This window comes from Nothobranchius furzeri, chromosome 2 (genome assembly GCF_043380555.1).
Source record: "Nothobranchius furzeri strain GRZ-AD chromosome 2, NfurGRZ-RIMD1, whole genome shotgun sequence".
NCBI lineage: Eukaryota > Metazoa > Chordata > Actinopteri > Cyprinodontiformes > Nothobranchiidae > Nothobranchius > Nothobranchius furzeri.
The window spans coordinates 6,013,003-6,031,195 of record NC_091742.1 but is presented as its reverse complement, the minus strand read 5'-3'; the positions used below and the strand labels follow the sequence as shown (position 1 = coordinate 6,031,195).

Sequence of the window (18,193 nt, the reverse complement as noted above, 5' to 3'; positions counted from 1 at the left end):
GTAGTTATTTTATGTTACCTTCTAGCTAGGGCACCAGGCCTAAACTTCCTGTGTCAGAAAGCAGCTGTGTTGATCAGAGAGAATAAAAACAAAGTATTATTAGAACAAAACATCTTACAGCAAATATCTTTTAATGGTCCCAAGTTTTCCGAACAACTAAGAGTACACTCATGTAAAAGGGGGGAAAAAAGAGAAAAGATATGACAAAATTCATCACATCTAGAATTCCACTCGATCTTTAATGATGATGGGATTACAAATTCTCCAAAAAATCTGTAGTTTCAAAGGGCAAAAAGGGTAAAACTAGCTCGCCTACTGAGGTTTTTAAAAACCTGTTCAAGTGTGACTGAAAACATCCTGAACATTTAAAGGCAGGTCTTTTTTTGTTGTTGTTGTAATTTTACAAAAAAACAGGTCAAAGATTGAGACAAATAAGAGAACAAAAGGAAAATAACGCAGAAACTGCTGGCTTTTTTTTCTCTTCAGAGAAATAACGACAACAATGATGACATCAAGTGACAACAAGGGCAGCGGTTTGCCTCGCTGCTGCCTCCCGTCTGGTCCTATTTACTAACATAAAAGGGAAGAAAAGAGACGAATAGAAGGAAAACAGGAGCAGAGGAGAAAAGAAGAAAGGAACCGTGAGGAAGCAAACTCTAGGGAGGGAATGGGTGCAATCGGTGGTTCTGGGTCTGAATTGGCTGACCCATCTGGGCCGCTGTGATGTCCTTCCCTGAGTGGGGGGGCAGGGGGAGGGGGCAGTGGGTCATGAGCCGAGCATGTGAGCTCTGTGGTATTTCCATCTGTGTACATTTGTATTCGTATGTGGCCTTTTTTTTCTCCTCCAGCTGAGAAATCAGTAAAAACCCGGCAGGCTCTCGTTTATTAAGAGATCTCCACCGAAACGGTCCTCTCGTCCGCTCCGCTTCTCAGAGGGGGGTTGGGGCTCCGATCCTTGTCTCCTGATTGGCACTTTTATGAATTGGGCGAGTCCGAGGAGGCTTTTCATCAACAGTCCGCTCCTCGTTTGGCCACCCGTTGACGACGACGGGTGATTTTATTCATTCAATTTGTCAACAAGTTTGATCGTTCCTGTGAGTCTGTGTTCTGAGACTGAGCGGAGCACACGCTGCGGCGGGGATTCCTTTACGAGCTCAGCTTGGACTTCTTCGTAGGTGGCAAAGGCTCCTCTTTACTCTCCCCATCCTCCTCCTCTTCCTCCTCTTCGTCATCATCAGGATAGTCCACTAGTCCCACTAAACCTCCCTGAGGAAGAGGAGACAACACAAATCCATGAATGTTAAATAAAACTCCACATAAATGTACTTTTAGTGGAGTAAAAAATTAAAAAAATAAACCTCGGTTTCCTTCAACGCTGCCTCTAAACTGTTCATAAATCTGTGACGATGCATGCCCATTACATCCTCTTCATGTGGACTGATCTCTTTCTCCTATTTCACTGTCTAGCAAAGCCTAGAGCTGAACCCAGTGACACGTTCTCTGACGACTACACAACAAGGCTGGTGTGAAGCTGCAAAGACTTAAGACTTAAATCTAAGCTTTCATTTACAAAGTGTTTAAGGCAAACATGCAAAGCACCTTTGTGGTTACTGCTGTGGTGGGGGGTGAGCTCCGTGCCCCCGAGCCTGGAGACCCTGGTGACCCCGGAGAGCCTGGGTTCAGTGAGGCAGATGAGGGGGGGCTTGCCAGGCTCGTTTTAGTGGATCCAGAGAAGGAAAGCTTGAAGCTGGGATTCTGTCGACCCGACAAGCTCGACTTCCCCAAAACTTCTTTATCCTCTGTGTCTTTTACTGTGGGTACAGAGGAAAAAGAGGTTAATGAAGTTATTCCACCCATCAGGGGCAGCAGCAGTAGCTCAGGAGGTTGAGCGGGTTTGTCCAGTAATCAGAAGGTTGCAGGTTCGATCCTGGCGCCGACCAGAGAATTCTGCTGTTGTGTCCTTGGGTAAGACACTTAACCCGCCTCGCCTGCTGGTGGTGGTCGGAGGGACCGGTGGCGCCTGTGCTCGGCAGCCTCGCCTCTGTCAGTGCGCCCCAGGGCAGCTGTGGCTACATCGTAGCTCATCACCATCAGTGTGTGAATGTGTGTGTGAATGTGTGTGTGAATGTGTGAATGACTGGTTGTGTTGTAAAGCGACTTGGGGGGTCGTAGAACCCTAAGAAGGCACTATACAAATACAGGCCATTTACCATTTTTTATCATTTACCAACACTGATGTCCTCAACGGAGGGACTTTGTCTGCTTAACCCGAGGCTTTCCCTGATAAAAAAAAAAAACAATACTTACATTTCTTTCTCTCCATGAATTTGCTGATCGGCTCCATGAGGTCTTCCTCACTCTTCATCTTGTCAGAAGGTAGAACAACTGCCTCGCCATCCTCAAGGTCATCTTCATCTGTGTTAAACCACATTTCCTCTTCATCCTCCAGCGTCCGTGCATCTCTACGGAAACGGTGGTTCCGTAGGATGGAGCGCATGCTGCAGAGGACAAAGCATCACCCAATGTTTAAATAAACACAGCCGATTTCATGGGGCAATATCTGGACGTTTTCCCTTATTTTCATGCTAAAAATTCACTAATCACATCAGCTGAATCAGCTTTTTAACTCTGAATTTAACTGTAAAATCTCAACTTTGTGCAGTGCTGAGTGTTAAAGTAAACCTACATAAAGTATTTATTATGCAGACGTTATTAGTGACCATATAAATACATTTAAATTAAATTCTGCAACAGCAACGGGCTGCCCGAACATGTGCCTGACCTTAATTCGGCTTTACCAAGGACAAATATCGACCAGTGCTGATGTATACAAATAGTAAATATTGGCCCGACATGTCGGTCTACCCCTAAAACGCACGCACATTTTAATGTAGCAGTTTTATAATGGTCCTCTTTATACTCTAGATCCGTGATTCTTAACCTATTTTCCTTAAGGACCCCTTTGTGTCCAACAAGCCAGGACCCTAGCCCAACTCCTCCCCACAAACGCATTAAAAAATCATTAACTCATTCACTGCCAGCCGTTTCCTGATCACTAACGGCATTCGCTGCCAGCGTTTCTCACCGTTTTTACTGTTTTTTTAAGAGTCACAGAACGTTAAGCGCTAGCATGATGTCGATGCCAAAACAACCAAAACAAAGAGGAGACTCATCAGGAAGAAGCCGCGTGTTTCGAGCGTTATCCGTTCTTTCATAATCCGTTGTTGAATTGTGATCGGCAGACGCTTTTCCGGTTCGCGTCTCACTTTTTTTTACAGGAACGGCCCAAAACGATCTCCTAACACATGGATGTGTTGCTTCCTGATCATGTGATCTGTGACGTATGCGGATGAAGATCGGCTTCAGGGCTGAGATGTTTGTTCTCTCAGCGCGGGGGCTCGCTCCAATGCTCAAACAGTAAAAAAATGCAAATGACGACTTAAGTCGTCATTGGCAGTGAATGAGTTAATTACAAACTTTTATTTGCAGAAAGATGAAGCAGTTGTAGCTTCTGTACTTAACATTAATGATCGTAAATGTGCTCTGCAGCTCCACTCGTATAACTTATCTCCCAAAGATCAAAAAATCCTTGAAAAAATAAACGCTTGTTTACTAAAACGTACAACGCAAATAAAATACCTAAACACAGAACACAAGTTTTCACTCGATACAGAATTACAGATACAAAAATACAGAATCCCACCTCAGAAAATCTATGAAAACCCACAAATGTAATTATAACACCTAATCTGTGAGACTCACTCAACGCATATCGCATGTCTTTCACCTCCCCTGTATTAGCCACATACAGGAGAGCTGCTCCACGGATCAACGGTGCTGCTGTTGTTTTCTCACCTATCCAGCTTGGGGTTGTCTTGCCTTTCTCGCTGCTGTTCGTATCTCAGCTTTAGGCCCTTGAACGTCTGAACGTAGTCCACATCCTCCAGAGACTTCCAGTAGTTCTCCACTATGTGAGCCGTCAGGGATTTAACGTCCTCCTGAAGGGTGATCACAGACAAAACCAACGAATTCTCATAAAATCAGAGTTAGGGAAAAGTATACAAGGGGATTAAATTGGCCCAAACTACGCTTTAAAGGATAATGCGTGTAGGTAAAAAATGCAGCCAGGCAATGATAGAGTTAGAACTAGAGCCGAGGAAAATAATCAAATAATCGATGCATCGGGATGCTGACATAAACGATTCTGCATCGTAGAAGAGTACGCCATAATCGATTATAGTGGAATGTAGTTTTGTTTTTTAACGGCGGCACCAGTGCTGCATCCAAATCTGTCAAGAGTGATCGTCCTCCACATTTACCTCCGCCTTAATGTGGTACTGCAGGGCTGAGCGCTAGAGTTGTCACCCGAGACAAAACCGAAACCGAACCAGCCCGACCGGTTCTGTTGGATTTGGGCCGTGAATTATGTTAATTGAGCGGGTTGTCGTGCGGCGAGAGAGAGAGAGAGAGAGAGAGAGAGAGAGAGAGAGAGAGAGAGAGAGAGAGAGAGAGAGAGAGAGAGAGAGAGAGAGAGAGAGAGAGAGAGAGAGAGAGAGAGAGAGAGAGAGAGAGAGAGAGAGAGAGAGAGAGAGAGAGAGAGAGAGAGAGAGAGAGAGAGAGAGAGAGAGAGAGAGAGAGAGAGAGAGAGAGAGAGAGAGAGAGAGAGAGAGAGAGAGAGAGAGAGAGAGAGAGAGAGAGAGAGAGAGAGAGAGAGAGAGAGAGAGAGAGAGAGAGAGAGAGAGAGAGAGAGAGAGAGAGAGAGAGAGAGAGAGAGAGAGAGAGAGAGAGAGAGAGAGAGAGAGAGAGAGAGAGAGAGAGAGAGAGAGAGAGAGAGAGAGAGAGAGAGAGAGAGAGAGAGAGAGAGAGAGAGAGAGAGAGAGAGAGAGAGAGAGAGAGAGAGAGAGAGAGAGAGAGAGACTGCTCACACAAGAGAGACGATCGGCGCTCCTCCAAACCGATGCTCCAAACACGCGTTATTATCTTCATAATTTAATTATTGTTTCTCCTGGAAGCGCTCAGTCAGACTGCTTGTGGTAATGTAGGGAGATCCGGTCTTGGGGAGGGGGCGGGGTCAGTGACGGCGGCTGCAGCGTGATCATCTGTCTCTTTTATTTAGGGACACGGAGAAGTTAAAAGGATGGAGAAATAGAAGATAGAAGTTCTTGTTCCACTTTATTCTTTTGTTTCATGATGATAAACAGATGTTAAAGTCATCTTAAAGAGAAACTGAGAGGAAGCTTTGGTTCATTTTAGGTTACAGGAGGTCTTGTCTCCTATCTGCTTCTCCAGAGACAGCATGGACATGAGGGTCACATGGTGAGGGTCACACAGGACAGGTTAGTGGAAAGGTTTGTAGTTAGCTGGTTAGTGAAAGAGATCCATCAGCTGGGTAATTTAATCCTAATCCAGCCCACAGCCTTCTGTTGGTGTTATTATCAGAAAGAATAAAACACACATCTTAAATATTATTGGAAGTGTAGAATTTGTTTTATGTTTTATTATTTTCTGCATCAAACAGAACTTGATTCATTCTCCAACATTTCAGAAATGAACCACTGGGTTCAAATGAAATTAAGTCAAACATTTCATTTGGTGTTATTTCTGACACCCTTCAACTGTGGCATAAATATTTGACTCTAGAGCTGCTCAGAGACATTAAACACTCATATATGAACCCATTATGTATTTTATTATTACATTATGTGTACTGTAGGTTTTCAGTACTTTTTTAGATTTTGTGAGTTTTTGCAAAGCGTGTTTTTCACAGCCTGAGGCGTGGTGCTGAACGAGGAAACAGATCATTTTACTTTTTTAAATCTTCTTAAATGTTTAAAATGTTTTGTCCTAACCTGTTGTGAATGGAGAGCTTTTGAGGGATGGCAGGTTGTGTCAATTATGTTTTAGATAAAAAAAATAAAAAGCAATTATCTGACATCTTCTATTTATCAATGAAAACAAATCAATATGAAATAATCGTGATGCATCGTGATATCGAATCGAATTGAATCGTTGACCCAATAATCGTAATCGAATCGAATCGGGAGACAACTGAAGATTCACACCTCTAGTTAGAACCTATATAAAAACATTTGCAACAACAATGTCAACAAGACAAATACTTACAATTAATCTGGATTCCAGAAATTCATCAGCATTAACAATTTAGTGAAAATTGTTGTAAAAAAAAAAAGCTTTTGAATAAATCTCTAATCAACAAAGTAGGAAAAATAATCAAAACTCTTTAAACCTCCTAAATCAGGTTGAGTAAAAATATTATCTTAACTTGAATGATTTATAATAGGGCCCGACTGATATTATCGGCCGGGGTCGGTACAAGGTCTGCTCGGGTGCAAAATCGGCTCAGGGTCCGTCGACTGCCAATGACGTCTAAGTAGTTGATTGGCTGAACATGAACCTTACGGAATTACGTAATCATGTGTTATCACGTTACGTTGGTCCAGGCAAATCTTTCTGTTGGAAAGATGGACAACTTTTACAAAGAAATCCATCATTACCGCTTTGAAAATACACTTTTAGCATAGAGCTGCATGTATATTAGGGCTGAACGATTAACTGCATCTGCAATTAAATTGCGATGTGACAAAAGGAGATTTTCGAATCGCAAAGGCTGCAATTTGGCAGCGAGTGGTTAGCGCAATGCTAATATACATGGAAAAACCCATAGGAGCGCTAATGCTAATATCACAGATTACATTCTTACAAATTATGAATTAGAAACGTGCCAAATGATTACATTTGGAGTCTAATAGAAAGTAAAACTACCATCAATCAAATAAGTACAGACAGGTATTTTAGTAAAGCCAGAAAACTTTTAACTCCAGAGTTTTGGCTAGCAGCTATGAGCGTACCTGAACTACGCATGGACAAGACGTCAAAAACTCTAAGCACAAAATACTTCAATAAACGGGACACACTTCTTTCCTGCAAATACAATTTCACAGGTGTTGCCAGTACCTATGATCCTTCAAGGGATGTGCTCAAAGAGGAGTTCAACATTATGAATACAATATAGTGTTTTATTTTAAATATACCATTATAAACACAAACTTACGTCTTAAGAAACATTATTTTAATAACAAAACTGCTAAGTTCTTTCCAACAGTATAGATGTGTAGTGTATTTTGTCCGAGTGGGTTTGCCGTACTTTGACGTCATCGGCAGTCGAAGGACCCCGAGCCGATCTTGCACCCGAGCAGATCCTGTGCCGACACCGGCCGATTAACACTATCGTCTAAAAAGACGGCCAATATGGCCGATATTGCGCTACCTATCCAGTAGATGGCGCCAGCTTTAAGAACTCATGTTGTGTGGCTCCACTCCTTTGAACTTTGAACAAAAATTATTGTTTTGGAACTTTTTATTTTTATTTATTCTTATTTATGTTTCTTATGTGCAGTTATTTCCTGTCCAGGGTGAATTAGTTCACCAGGTTAACTTCCACAGAGTGTTACTTTGTTACAAAGCACAAGTATTACGTTTTATTTATTGTGCATTTTTATTATTTTAATATTCTTATAGGGATCTTCTGTCCCTAAACGTGTGTGTGTGTTGTTAGATTCCCCAGAGTTAGCCAAGTCAGAAAAACCATGTTGTAACCAGTTGTTTTAGCATAAAGCAATGGAAGGGAAGGCTTGCATCCAGGCCTACATAAAAACACTACAATGTATGTGAATTCACTTATATTGTTTTATGCTAAACTAAGAAAACCAACTGCTGCCAGATCTTATTGGGCTGGTTATAAAATACTTTTTCTGACTTGTCTAACTCTGGGGAATCGTAACAAGACACAGTTTTACTGAGTGGTGGAATATTCCTTTAAGTGAAAATGTATTTGTGGAAACCACAGTTTACAAGAAAACACTTGAATGTTACATTTATGCTGTGACTGTGTTTGTGTGTTCTGTTGTTTCTGCTAAATAAATCTCATTTGCATTACTTGGAAACCCGAGCGAGTTATGGAGACAGTTCTTAGGTGTGTAATAGAGAAATATCTTAGCATCAAAAAGACAGAGAATGAAAGGTTTAAGCTTAATAACATTTTTATTTCTTTTTTGTGTGAGGGAGATTTATCGGCCATTATATCGGCTATTGGCCTTTGTTAAAAGTTTTATATCGGTATCGGTCCCAAAAAAAGCATATTTGTTAAAGTTCTAATAATATAATTTAAACGATTATTTCTCTTCCTTCTCCTGCTAAAATAGTGACAATGAATGCAAACTCACCACTCGGACGTATTCAAACATTTCAATAATGGCAGAGTTCATGAGATTGTAGCGGGAGCCATTATTCCGAAAGGCCTTGATGACGGGCTCAAAGAGGAAGTTTCTCATGATGTAGCGGTTGTAGAATTCATCTTTCAAGCCAATAATCCTCCTCATGAAGCGCAGGGCACCTGAGGATCAGATGAAGGAGTTAAAACAGAGCAGAGGAAAAGATCTGGTTAATCATCCATCTGTGAGGCTTACACAGTGCCAGGAAGGCGTGTTGAGAGGCAGTGAGAACCAGTACCCTCCTGAGGATATCTTTGTTGATGATGTAGTTCTTGATGTGATACGTGTGGTGCTCCACACAAAACGTTAGCAGCTCCAAAATCAGGGCAAGCAACTGGGCAGTTTGAAAATCATCTGCAAAAGAGAGCAAAGTTATTAAGCCAAACAAAAACTCTAAACGGCCCAACAATCACAAATATCTGTGGTACCTTTGCTGGGTTTCTCCTCCGTGGTGTTAGCTAATAATGGAGCAGAGAGGACATGCATGCAGTGCTTGTAGAAAAAGCTGAGGAACTCGGTCTTTTCTGTTTTCTAAAGGAGGAAAAAAATGAGAATGACAGTCAACACAAAAAAAAAAACAACGTTCTGCTCTCTGACACACATTAGCTAATATTTAAACTAATCTTTACTAATTTGATTATGGAATTGAACATAAAAACTATTTTCAGCTGTTCACTGCAATTAATGTGAGCAATGTTTGAATCCAGACTTGGATTATACTCCTACACACTTCATTTATAGGTAATCCAGAACATTTTAATTTATTTTTCTTTGTAACATTTAACATCAATCCTTATTGGAGTTGCTGAAATATTTGCTACTATCTTATTTAAAAGGTGCAATATGTGATCCAAACAGGTTACTGCAATCACTTTCTCGCTCCTGTTCTGTGGGTTTCACGGCTGTTTCCAGATCAGCACCAGAAGATTTTAGATAACAAGCAAAGATGAGTCAGACACGGTAAGTTGATAAATACATCGTCATATCTGGTGTTAGCACTATTGGGTGTTTTACGGTAGGGAGCGCTTACCACACATATTACGGCAATATGCCTCCACCATAGAGGAAGTGTGGTTGTTTGCCGTCTTGCTGTTAGCTTGCTGTCAATGATCTGAACGACTCATTAAAGGAAGTAAAATGCCACGTTTAACTCATCAACTTCACTGGAATATTATGTTGTTGGTCACTAAAAAGTAGCTTAACGTGACAATGTGAAGTTTTTAACCATTAATCTCTGGAAATATCCATTGAAATGTTGTAAATAAATTCAAAGATGCCCGGCTCTTGAAAAATATTGGCGGTTTCATAACATATAACCATAGAAATCGGGTCTAAAATACATGGGAGTGGCACCATAATAGATGCCATGTTTCCTTCTACGGAAGCCCGTGAGGACAGAATGCATTTACTGATTTGTAACAAATGGTTACAAAACTTTCAGCATTAATAAATGTTGCTCTTTTACACATTTACCTCTTCACTCATTGCCAGTGATGAAAGGGAATCTGATGTTCTTGTTATTTTGCTGGAGGTTGCACTCCCAAGGATTTTTGACCCTAATGGCCATCCGTTGATAAGGTCTTACTTGAACACAAACATAATGCTTGCTTGCAATGATTTAGGTATCTATTGCCCCATCACCAGAAAAAAAAAACACACTGTCACTTTAAGATATTTTAAGCGCTGACTATTTGCTTCGAATTCACTGTTAGCATTGTTAGCTAAACATTAGCCTCTAGCCTGCTTCAGAATCAGAAGGGGTTTATTGCCATACATGTGAGAAAACAATAGGAAATTGCCGTGGAACTTGGTGCAAAAATAAGAAATAAGCACACTAAAATAATAATATAGTCAATAATCAGAGAAACGGCTAATATATACAAGACAGAGAAGGTACTGATCAGAGCGGAACAGTCAAGTGCAAACACAGCACAGGGTCAAATGACTGAACAAAGCGACTGAAGTAGGCAGTCCTAGGACGACCCAATATTAATGTAAAGTAAAAGGATGCTGTGGCTTTTAAGGGGGTAGAAGAAATAACTTCTGGGTCGCTCTTGTTACTGGCTTTTGTCGGCCGTAGTCTAATTACAAATGCCGGCGCTGCAGCAACCTCACACTCACTGATGGTAGACCGTAGCAACGTCCCTCCTTCCTTTATTTTCAAAGGAGGAAACTGACAACCCTCACAGCCGGATGAGAATTAAATGTTTCAGTTTAACCGTCCTTCCAACATGATCGAGACATTAAGACGGTTTTGGGATTACTTCACTGTAAAATTCTTACTTTATTGTTAAAAATTGCACCTTTAAAAGCCTCCGTTAAATTACTGGACCTGGTCAAAAATGATTTTGGTTAATGACACAAAACCATACAGATTTATAGCTCTACACTGCATTTCTGACAATATGGTGGCAGAAACATTCAACAGCCATTGATGTTTTCAACCGGAGAGATCCTTCTTTCACTACATGGAGCTTTGTCTCCTCAGGGTGACGCTGGAGAACAGTCATAAATGTGTCACCACCAACATGAGTCACGCCGTGTAGGTTAACACTGGATTACTGAGATTATTTACATATTTAATTATTACCACATAATCATTAGTTGACATTTTCTACCTTTATCCTTTGAACAAACAGACTTGATAAACCATTTGAAGACTCAAACTAATATTGCCTAAAGTTCAACCCTGTAAAAGTTTTACTTAGAAGTTTTAAGTCTGATTCTTCAGTGAGACGTTTGTGGCAGAACTGTAGAATCAGTCAAATACGCCATCAGTTGTTTTTGTGTAAATCCAACAAAACTTAGTAAAAACCGCTGACATCAAAATGTGTTCTGCGGTTCTACTGAAGTAACCTGTTAGACTGGAAGAACTGATGACAATTCTTAAATTACACAGTAACTCGACAGGAAAATTTCGGGTTTTTTTCCTTCTTCTTTTGTGATTCTGCAGCATAATCAGATAGGATTTCTTGTACATTTATAGGATTATAATATTGGTCTTGTAGACCTCCTTTAACCTGCTTTCCTCACCGCTGCATCGTTTATCACTAAAGACGCATTTCTGTTTCTACTGTAACATAAGAACCCAGGAAGCAACGTTTTTAATGCTTTGCGAGAACTAACTGTCAAATGTTTGCTAGAGTGTGTGGAAACGCACATTCGCAGTAGCCAGCATGTTCTCTGGATCCAACAGAGTCCGTAGCAAGCCCATTAGCTGCACCGCTCCACCAAGTTCTGGGTCTGTATCGCAGATCATGTGTTCGATGATCAGGTTGATGAGGAGGATGTCCTGAAAAGCAGAGAAATTTTACCTTAAATCCACATCTATTATCAAATCAATATATTTGTATTTTATCTTTGAAAAGATTTACTCACGTCATCATTTTGCTGAGATTCCTGCATGACAAACTCTCGTACCATGGAGGGGTTGTACTCCACTAGATAAGAGAATATATCTGTGGCGGCCCCACGCACCTGAACGTCATCCATTCCCTGTTAGACAAAAACACAATCTGACTGAAGACAAGTGAAGAAGATACAAAATCTTGTCTTAGAAAAAAAATAAAATACAAATAAGCACATTAGGGTGAAAAGAAACAAATAGATTTCAGGCTTTAGGAGACCTTTTATTTGAGCCAACACTTGTAGATGCTTTTTACTGCAGAAACATTAGCTTTAGCATTGGTGCTAAAGACCCTCCATTGGTCCCTCTCGTCAGGGACTTAGGCCACATTATGGAGATCAACCTTACTAAGGAAAACATTATTAATTTTTTCTGCTCAAGGGAAGAAATAACCATTAAAAACTGCTCCAACAATGAGCTTACACCAATAAAGCCGTGGAGGAATGTTCTCACTGTTTTCTACATGTACAGCAGACATGTTTACATCATTTATAAAAAGGTGCATGCATTTTTAAAGACACCAAATGGTTTCAAACCAAAATCACATTTTACTGAGCTTTCACAGACACTGCTAGCTAAGCCACCATTTACTCTATGGACTGGTAGCATCGATATATTTTACCCACCCACATCTGTAACCTACTCTCAGAGAGAAATGTTTTTCTCACAGCAAAATGATCGGTTTGTGTTTTATTTGCTCACACAGAACTGAGCAAAAGTGTCTTTCGTTCGCTCTGCTCTTTCTTCATGGAGAAGGCTGCAGGAAAACTGGAAATTATCTGAGCTCATCTGCTTGAATGCATTTAAAACCAGACTGAGAACACGTCTGTAATTTTGTATACAACTTTAAATGTGTAACTGGGTCATTTTGGTACTGTCTTGCTGCCTCTTGGCCAGGACTCCTTTGAAAATGAGGTTTTTAATCTCAATGGGACTTTCCTTGTTAAATAAAAAAGACACAAAAATAAACAAATGAAATTGTGTAATTATTAATCTGTGCAGAAAAACTGTTCAAATGCACCGTCTTCATTTGAGTAAAACTTTCAGAAGACATATTTAGAGACGTGATGGCAGCGGAAAAGCAAGCCGGTTATTTTCCAGTTCTGGCTAAACTGACAGAAAAACTAACCATAAACTGGCTTTACAACCACATTGTGAAGAAAAAGAAATGAGATTCTTGAGAAAATGTTGAATTGTTAGGTTAGATGTGTCACTAAGAAGCAAAAGATGCATTTTTAGGGAATGACTGCTGGGTTCAAGACATAGTGCTTCACAGCTGGTGGAAATGAACCAATCCACCATAACGACGGCTAACTGCTGCTAACTGCGTTTACACGTCCAGTGGAAAGGTCCGGTCAGAGTTTTATTTCAGGAGTAAAATGGACACTAAAGAACACAAACAAGAGAACTATCACTCCAGCATGAACAAAAGATCAAATCTAAAAACCAAAATATAAAATTTACTGACCAGAACAGACACTCGTGACACGTAAAGCCACAACAGTATCTGACAAGAGTTGCGAGAAGAATCCACCCAAAGACTACAATAGTCAACGCTATCCTAATTACATTAATAAATCCTCTGCAGCTGTAACGCTAAACTCAGAATATGCCACCAGTCAGTTGCTTTACATATTTTACAGCCAATGTATTCCAAGTCTCTGCTTCATTAGAACAAGTTCCAGTTTTCAGTTTTCACACTGGAGGGGGATTCAGAGATTCCTCCATGTAAAGGTAAGCATCCCTGCCCAAAACGCCACATATTCCATTTTTTTCCTTCTAACTGAACTCACCAGTATGACCTCCAGTGCAGGAAGAATGCCCATGTTTGACAACGTCTTGAAGAAGGCGTCTCTGTTTTGAGGTTGTAATGTTTGCGAGAATGCACAGAACTCCTTTAGGAAGTTTACCTAAACAAGATAAGAAAACACAGCTGTATGAAACAAAGGATGAGATGATTATTAAACTGAAAAACCGACAGAAGAATGTCAAAACTTTTCTGTAACTAAAATCTGGCGTACCAGTTCTTGTCTTTTGTTGTCGTCTGTAGCCTCGTCTGTTAGCTGTGCAAAGAGGTCTGTCAAGAACTTCTCATCATCCTGACATTGTAAAAAAGGAGAGATTATAAAGAGAAAGGGAGTCTGAAGAAGACAAAGGAAATTTTATTTTGTCTTTCCAAAATGTCAGAAATCCTTTAGATAAAATGTTTAACTGTAGGCCGATATTTTGCTGTGTGTTCAGTTAGTTAAAAAAAATAAACAAACATATTTATAAATATTTAAATCTGAGCTTTTTAGGAAAGAGGGGAAAGTCTGTTGCTGTTGCCTGACATCAAAACACAGTCACAGCGTGTCAGAGTAAGCAGTTGGCCCGTTTCAGTTTTCCCGTAACGCAGCCTGATTTACACAGCACTCCTCCGTCTCCATGGAGACAGCCATACATAAACACTGCTGAGTTGACACACGACACAGTGCGAAAACACAAAGGTCACATGATCATAAAAGATAAAACAATCTCACACTGGTTAAAGCAATGGGTTAATATAAGTATTTGGAAACAAATAAACACCACTTCTCACCTGTAGCATGCCCACAATCTCCACCTTGTTGAAGAAGATGAAGGAGTGCAGGGTGGACAGCATGTTTTCCTCGAAAACAGAGGGTGTTGGCAGAACCATATCCTGAATGTACTGCACGCGATATGTCTGATGTATTTTCTGACGCAGTTCAGGATCAGAAATGGGAATCACCTCTTTAAATCGGGCCGTCTTTGTGAGAAACTCTCGATGCCGCCGTGGCTGAGGCAGCGCCGGATCAAATTCCAGGCAGCCAATGACATCCATGATGCACTCATCCGAAAACATAACCTCAAAGAGTGCAGTGCGATTCAGCAGGAAGATGCCTTTAATTATTTCGTACAAATGTTGCAGTCCTTCTCTGTTCTCCAGTTCCTCACACATACGAAACAGTTCCAGAAGCTTGCGAATGTAGCCTTCATTCTCCACCGCCAGTGCTAGTTTCTCACGTCGCAACGGTGACGGGAGAGAAGAAGCCACCAGCTCAGCGAGGTCCTCCAAGCGGTTTAATTCACACGGTGGCAACTCAAGACCTGGCGATGACATTTCATCAAACCGCTCCTCCTCAGACTCATCCACCACCTCTTGCGTGATGTCCACTGAAGGGTCCTTTCCCTGCACCTTAAAACAGGAAAAGGAGAAATGTTTTTGATCCATAAAATCAAATGTCCACGCTCACAGATGATTTAATCTAACCAATAATAATCAATACATTTGCAGTGGTCTGTCGTAGGTATGAATGCCTTGTAAATTGTGCTCTGGGGAAGAAAAACACAGATGCACCATTTTCAGGAGTTAGAAGTGAGCCACTTCACAGCTGAGCTTTAGACGGCAGGTTTTGGAGTTACTTCCTGATATTTGGACATCTCGCCTCTGACTGGATAACAGCAACGCGACTCTACCACTGACTTGCAACACTGATGTTTTACCCCACTAATAACACAAGCCTGGAAGAGTTCTGCTTTGTGGTGGAGTTTCTAATGCTAATGGTTAACTTCTACAACATTCTCTAGAGTTTCCTGGACGCTAAAGCCCACAACAGCCTTCCCATTGCAAATCACGATGTCAGTGTGACGTAGATCTGCCAGGCTTTTAAAATCCCAGCATTTTGCCGTTTATTTTCTATCAGAAGCTAAAGCAGGAGATAGGTGTAGCAGAATATTTTCATGTTCAGCCTACACGAAAAACTCAGAGTGACTGATTATTAGGGGTGTAACGGTTCATGGGGGAGTGTTGAACTGTTCTGGTTCGGCCTATTCGGTTTGGTCCACCTGCGTACTGTTTTGGTTTGGTTTTTTTCTGTTAATTAATGAATTTTTATTTGTGTGATTTAAGTTCAGCAGGTAAAAGTTCCTAGGAGTTTCCGCAGGGATGATGTATTGAGTGACGCATGATTGCTGCGTGCACCCGATCTCCGTTTAAAAAATGTGATCTCCAAATTCTGATCAGCGCCTTTCAGAGCAGATCAAACCAGCTTGCAGCGCTTGGTTGCAGCTCTAACCAGTCAGCCAAAGGGATATCCCAGGAGCCAAGTAGCCAGGGAGCATGATCAATCGGGATACAGCGACACTCACCCTGCCAGGTCTAGATGTGGCAGGGTGAGCGTCCTGTCACTGTGTCCCGATTGACCATGCGCCCTGGCTACTTGGCTACTGGGATATCCCTTTGGCTGACTGGTTAGCGGCGTGACTCTAACCCGGGAGTCTGGGGATCGAATCCCGCCTGGGCCCTCGTTTCTCCACCTTGCCACACAAAGTTTTCATCCTACAATAAAAAAATACAGTGCGAAGGAGTTTTAAAGAAGAAACTCTGGGCGGTGTGAGGTGAGTTTTTAAGGCTCGCTTCAGAAATAAAAACATGGAGCATCAACAGTCAAAAACAACATTTGTCTGTAGTGGGGTTGTCACGGTAACCGGTGTAGCGGTAAACCCCGGTAAAAAAGTTGACAAGAATGATAACCGTCTTGTTTTTTAAAATATATATTATCTCAGTGGATTACTGTGGATGCGGTGTAGGCGCAGTGACCCTTACCAGCCACCGTATCATCTGCTGAAGTTGCCGGTGGCACATGCGCGCTTTGTTGTTTACAACCAAAACTTTCATGAAGCTAAAGCTGAAATAATGGTCAAAGGAGGAAACGGCAGCGCTCAGGACATTTATTATCCCTCAAAGAAGACAAACTGGGAAGCCTGTGCCTTTTTTGGATATTTGAAGAATGCCGAGGGACAGTTGATAAAAGACGGCTATCCTGTTTGCAGCACGTGCAGAAAAAGTGTCTGTGAAAGGCAGCAGTGCTTCAAATCTCATGACACATCTGCGTGACCATCACCCACAACTCTACAGTCAACGCAAGGCAAGCTAACGTAAGCGTTTTAGCTAAAATGCGTGATCCGAGGATTTGGGTTGAGGGAGAATGCAACGAGTCGCTATATAAAGCAGCCGCAGCGCCGCTACCTGCATGTAAACCGTGTCGCGGACACCTCCATATTGAAATGACGCTATGCATTACGGGGCTCCCAGGGGTAGATAAGAGTTGGTCTCTCTCCGAGAATAATTATGAATTTAACAATGATTACTGCCTGATGACATTTTCCCACATCTGCAAAGCTCACTAGAAGGACACAATATTTTCCTGATATACAGGGTTTATTTAGTTGTCTGAAAATGTAACACGTTTAAAAAAAATACCGCGATAATACCGAAAACCGTGAAAATTTTTGTCACAATAACCGTGAGGTTAAATTTTTGCACCGTGAAAACCCTGGTCTGTATGAGCGTGACACTCATAGCTGCGCAAATAACCTGTGAAATAATTAAAGACATCACACTAGATCAGCAGTCTGTGATGACACCTGGTTCTGCTCACTATAGGATATTAAATAAATATAATATACCGAAAATAATCAAACCGAGCTCTTCAAAACACTGATCTGACATAAATAAAATTTTAGCGTACTGTTACACCCCTACTGATTATAATCAGTAACAATCATTATAAATGGTTTTTCAGTGTCCCACGCTGTTAAATCAATCAGATTCAATAAATTATACGATTTTGATGGGAAATGTTTCCTATTGCATCAGATCTTTCTGATTCAATCCCACATCCTTTACACGCATGAGGTAGCAAGTGACAGAGCAGATCAAAGCTCTGTGGGATAGACTTTAACATAAAAAAAAACAAAGTGCAGTTACCTGGCATATTTTCTCCCAGATTTCATCACATCCAGCCTTCTCCTGGAAGCTCAATGCCAAGTCGTAATTTTCAGCCTCTGACCATACTATCAATGTATCCTACAGGGTGAAAAAAACAATGTATTTACCACACTGTCACATTTTTTACTCGAGTAGAGAACACCATGCTATCTGCTTACCTGTTGCTTCTGATAGGCTGTGTTTGGGTTGATTTTGGACTCCAATAATAACGACCCTGTCAGGTTAAACACAAATGCAAAAAAGAAATGAAACAGCATGCATCGTGTGTTATTTATTGCCGAACAACTAGTAACCCTGAATTGTACAGAGGTGTTCCTGTTGTTTACCTACCATCACTCTCTGCTCGCACCAGAAGAGAAGTCCCCCTCAAACGTTCCACATAGCCCGAGGAGACGTGTCCGGTCCCACGATCATCCCACTGTCTGTCCTCGTTGAGGGTATAGACTTTGACTCGTCTACGAGTGTCCGTCATCCTGGCAGGTGATTGTGATCCCGAACTTCTTGGGTCTTACAGGGCGTGTGGCTCACCTAGTAACGCCACAACTTCAATTTACTTTTATCACCCGTTTAACTTTTCAATGCAGTTCTGACAACTTTTCAGAGGGCTCGACCTTCGCTTTGAATTAGCTTCAAAGTGGAAAATAAAATAGAAAATGGGGACGCTGCACGTATAACATTTACTTAGTTTAGCCGAGCTGCCCCAAA

At 41.3% G+C, this 18,193-nt stretch overlaps 1 protein-coding gene across 1 annotated transcript; it reads right to left on the bottom strand.

The window, feature by feature from the left end:
* Nucleotides 1–564: 564 nt before the first annotated feature.
* On the bottom strand, nucleotides 565–18,193 carry smek1 (SMEK homolog 1, suppressor of mek1 (Dictyostelium)). Its single transcript, XM_015947382.3, has 15 exons — nucleotides 17,819–18,193; nucleotides 17,647–17,702; nucleotides 17,468–17,566; nucleotides 14,276–14,893; nucleotides 13,719–13,796; nucleotides 13,491–13,607; nucleotides 11,670–11,786; nucleotides 11,452–11,583; nucleotides 8,720–8,822; nucleotides 8,487–8,645; nucleotides 8,244–8,413; nucleotides 3,856–3,998; nucleotides 2,308–2,498; nucleotides 1,600–1,811; nucleotides 565–1,266 (listed from the first exon to the last, which is right to left on the bottom strand). Exons 1-15 carry the CDS (start codon nucleotides 17,958–17,960, stop codon nucleotides 1,147–1,149), a joined length of 2,457 nt encoding a protein of 818 aa, XP_015802868.1. The 5' UTR covers nucleotides 17,961–18,193; the 3' UTR covers nucleotides 565–1,146.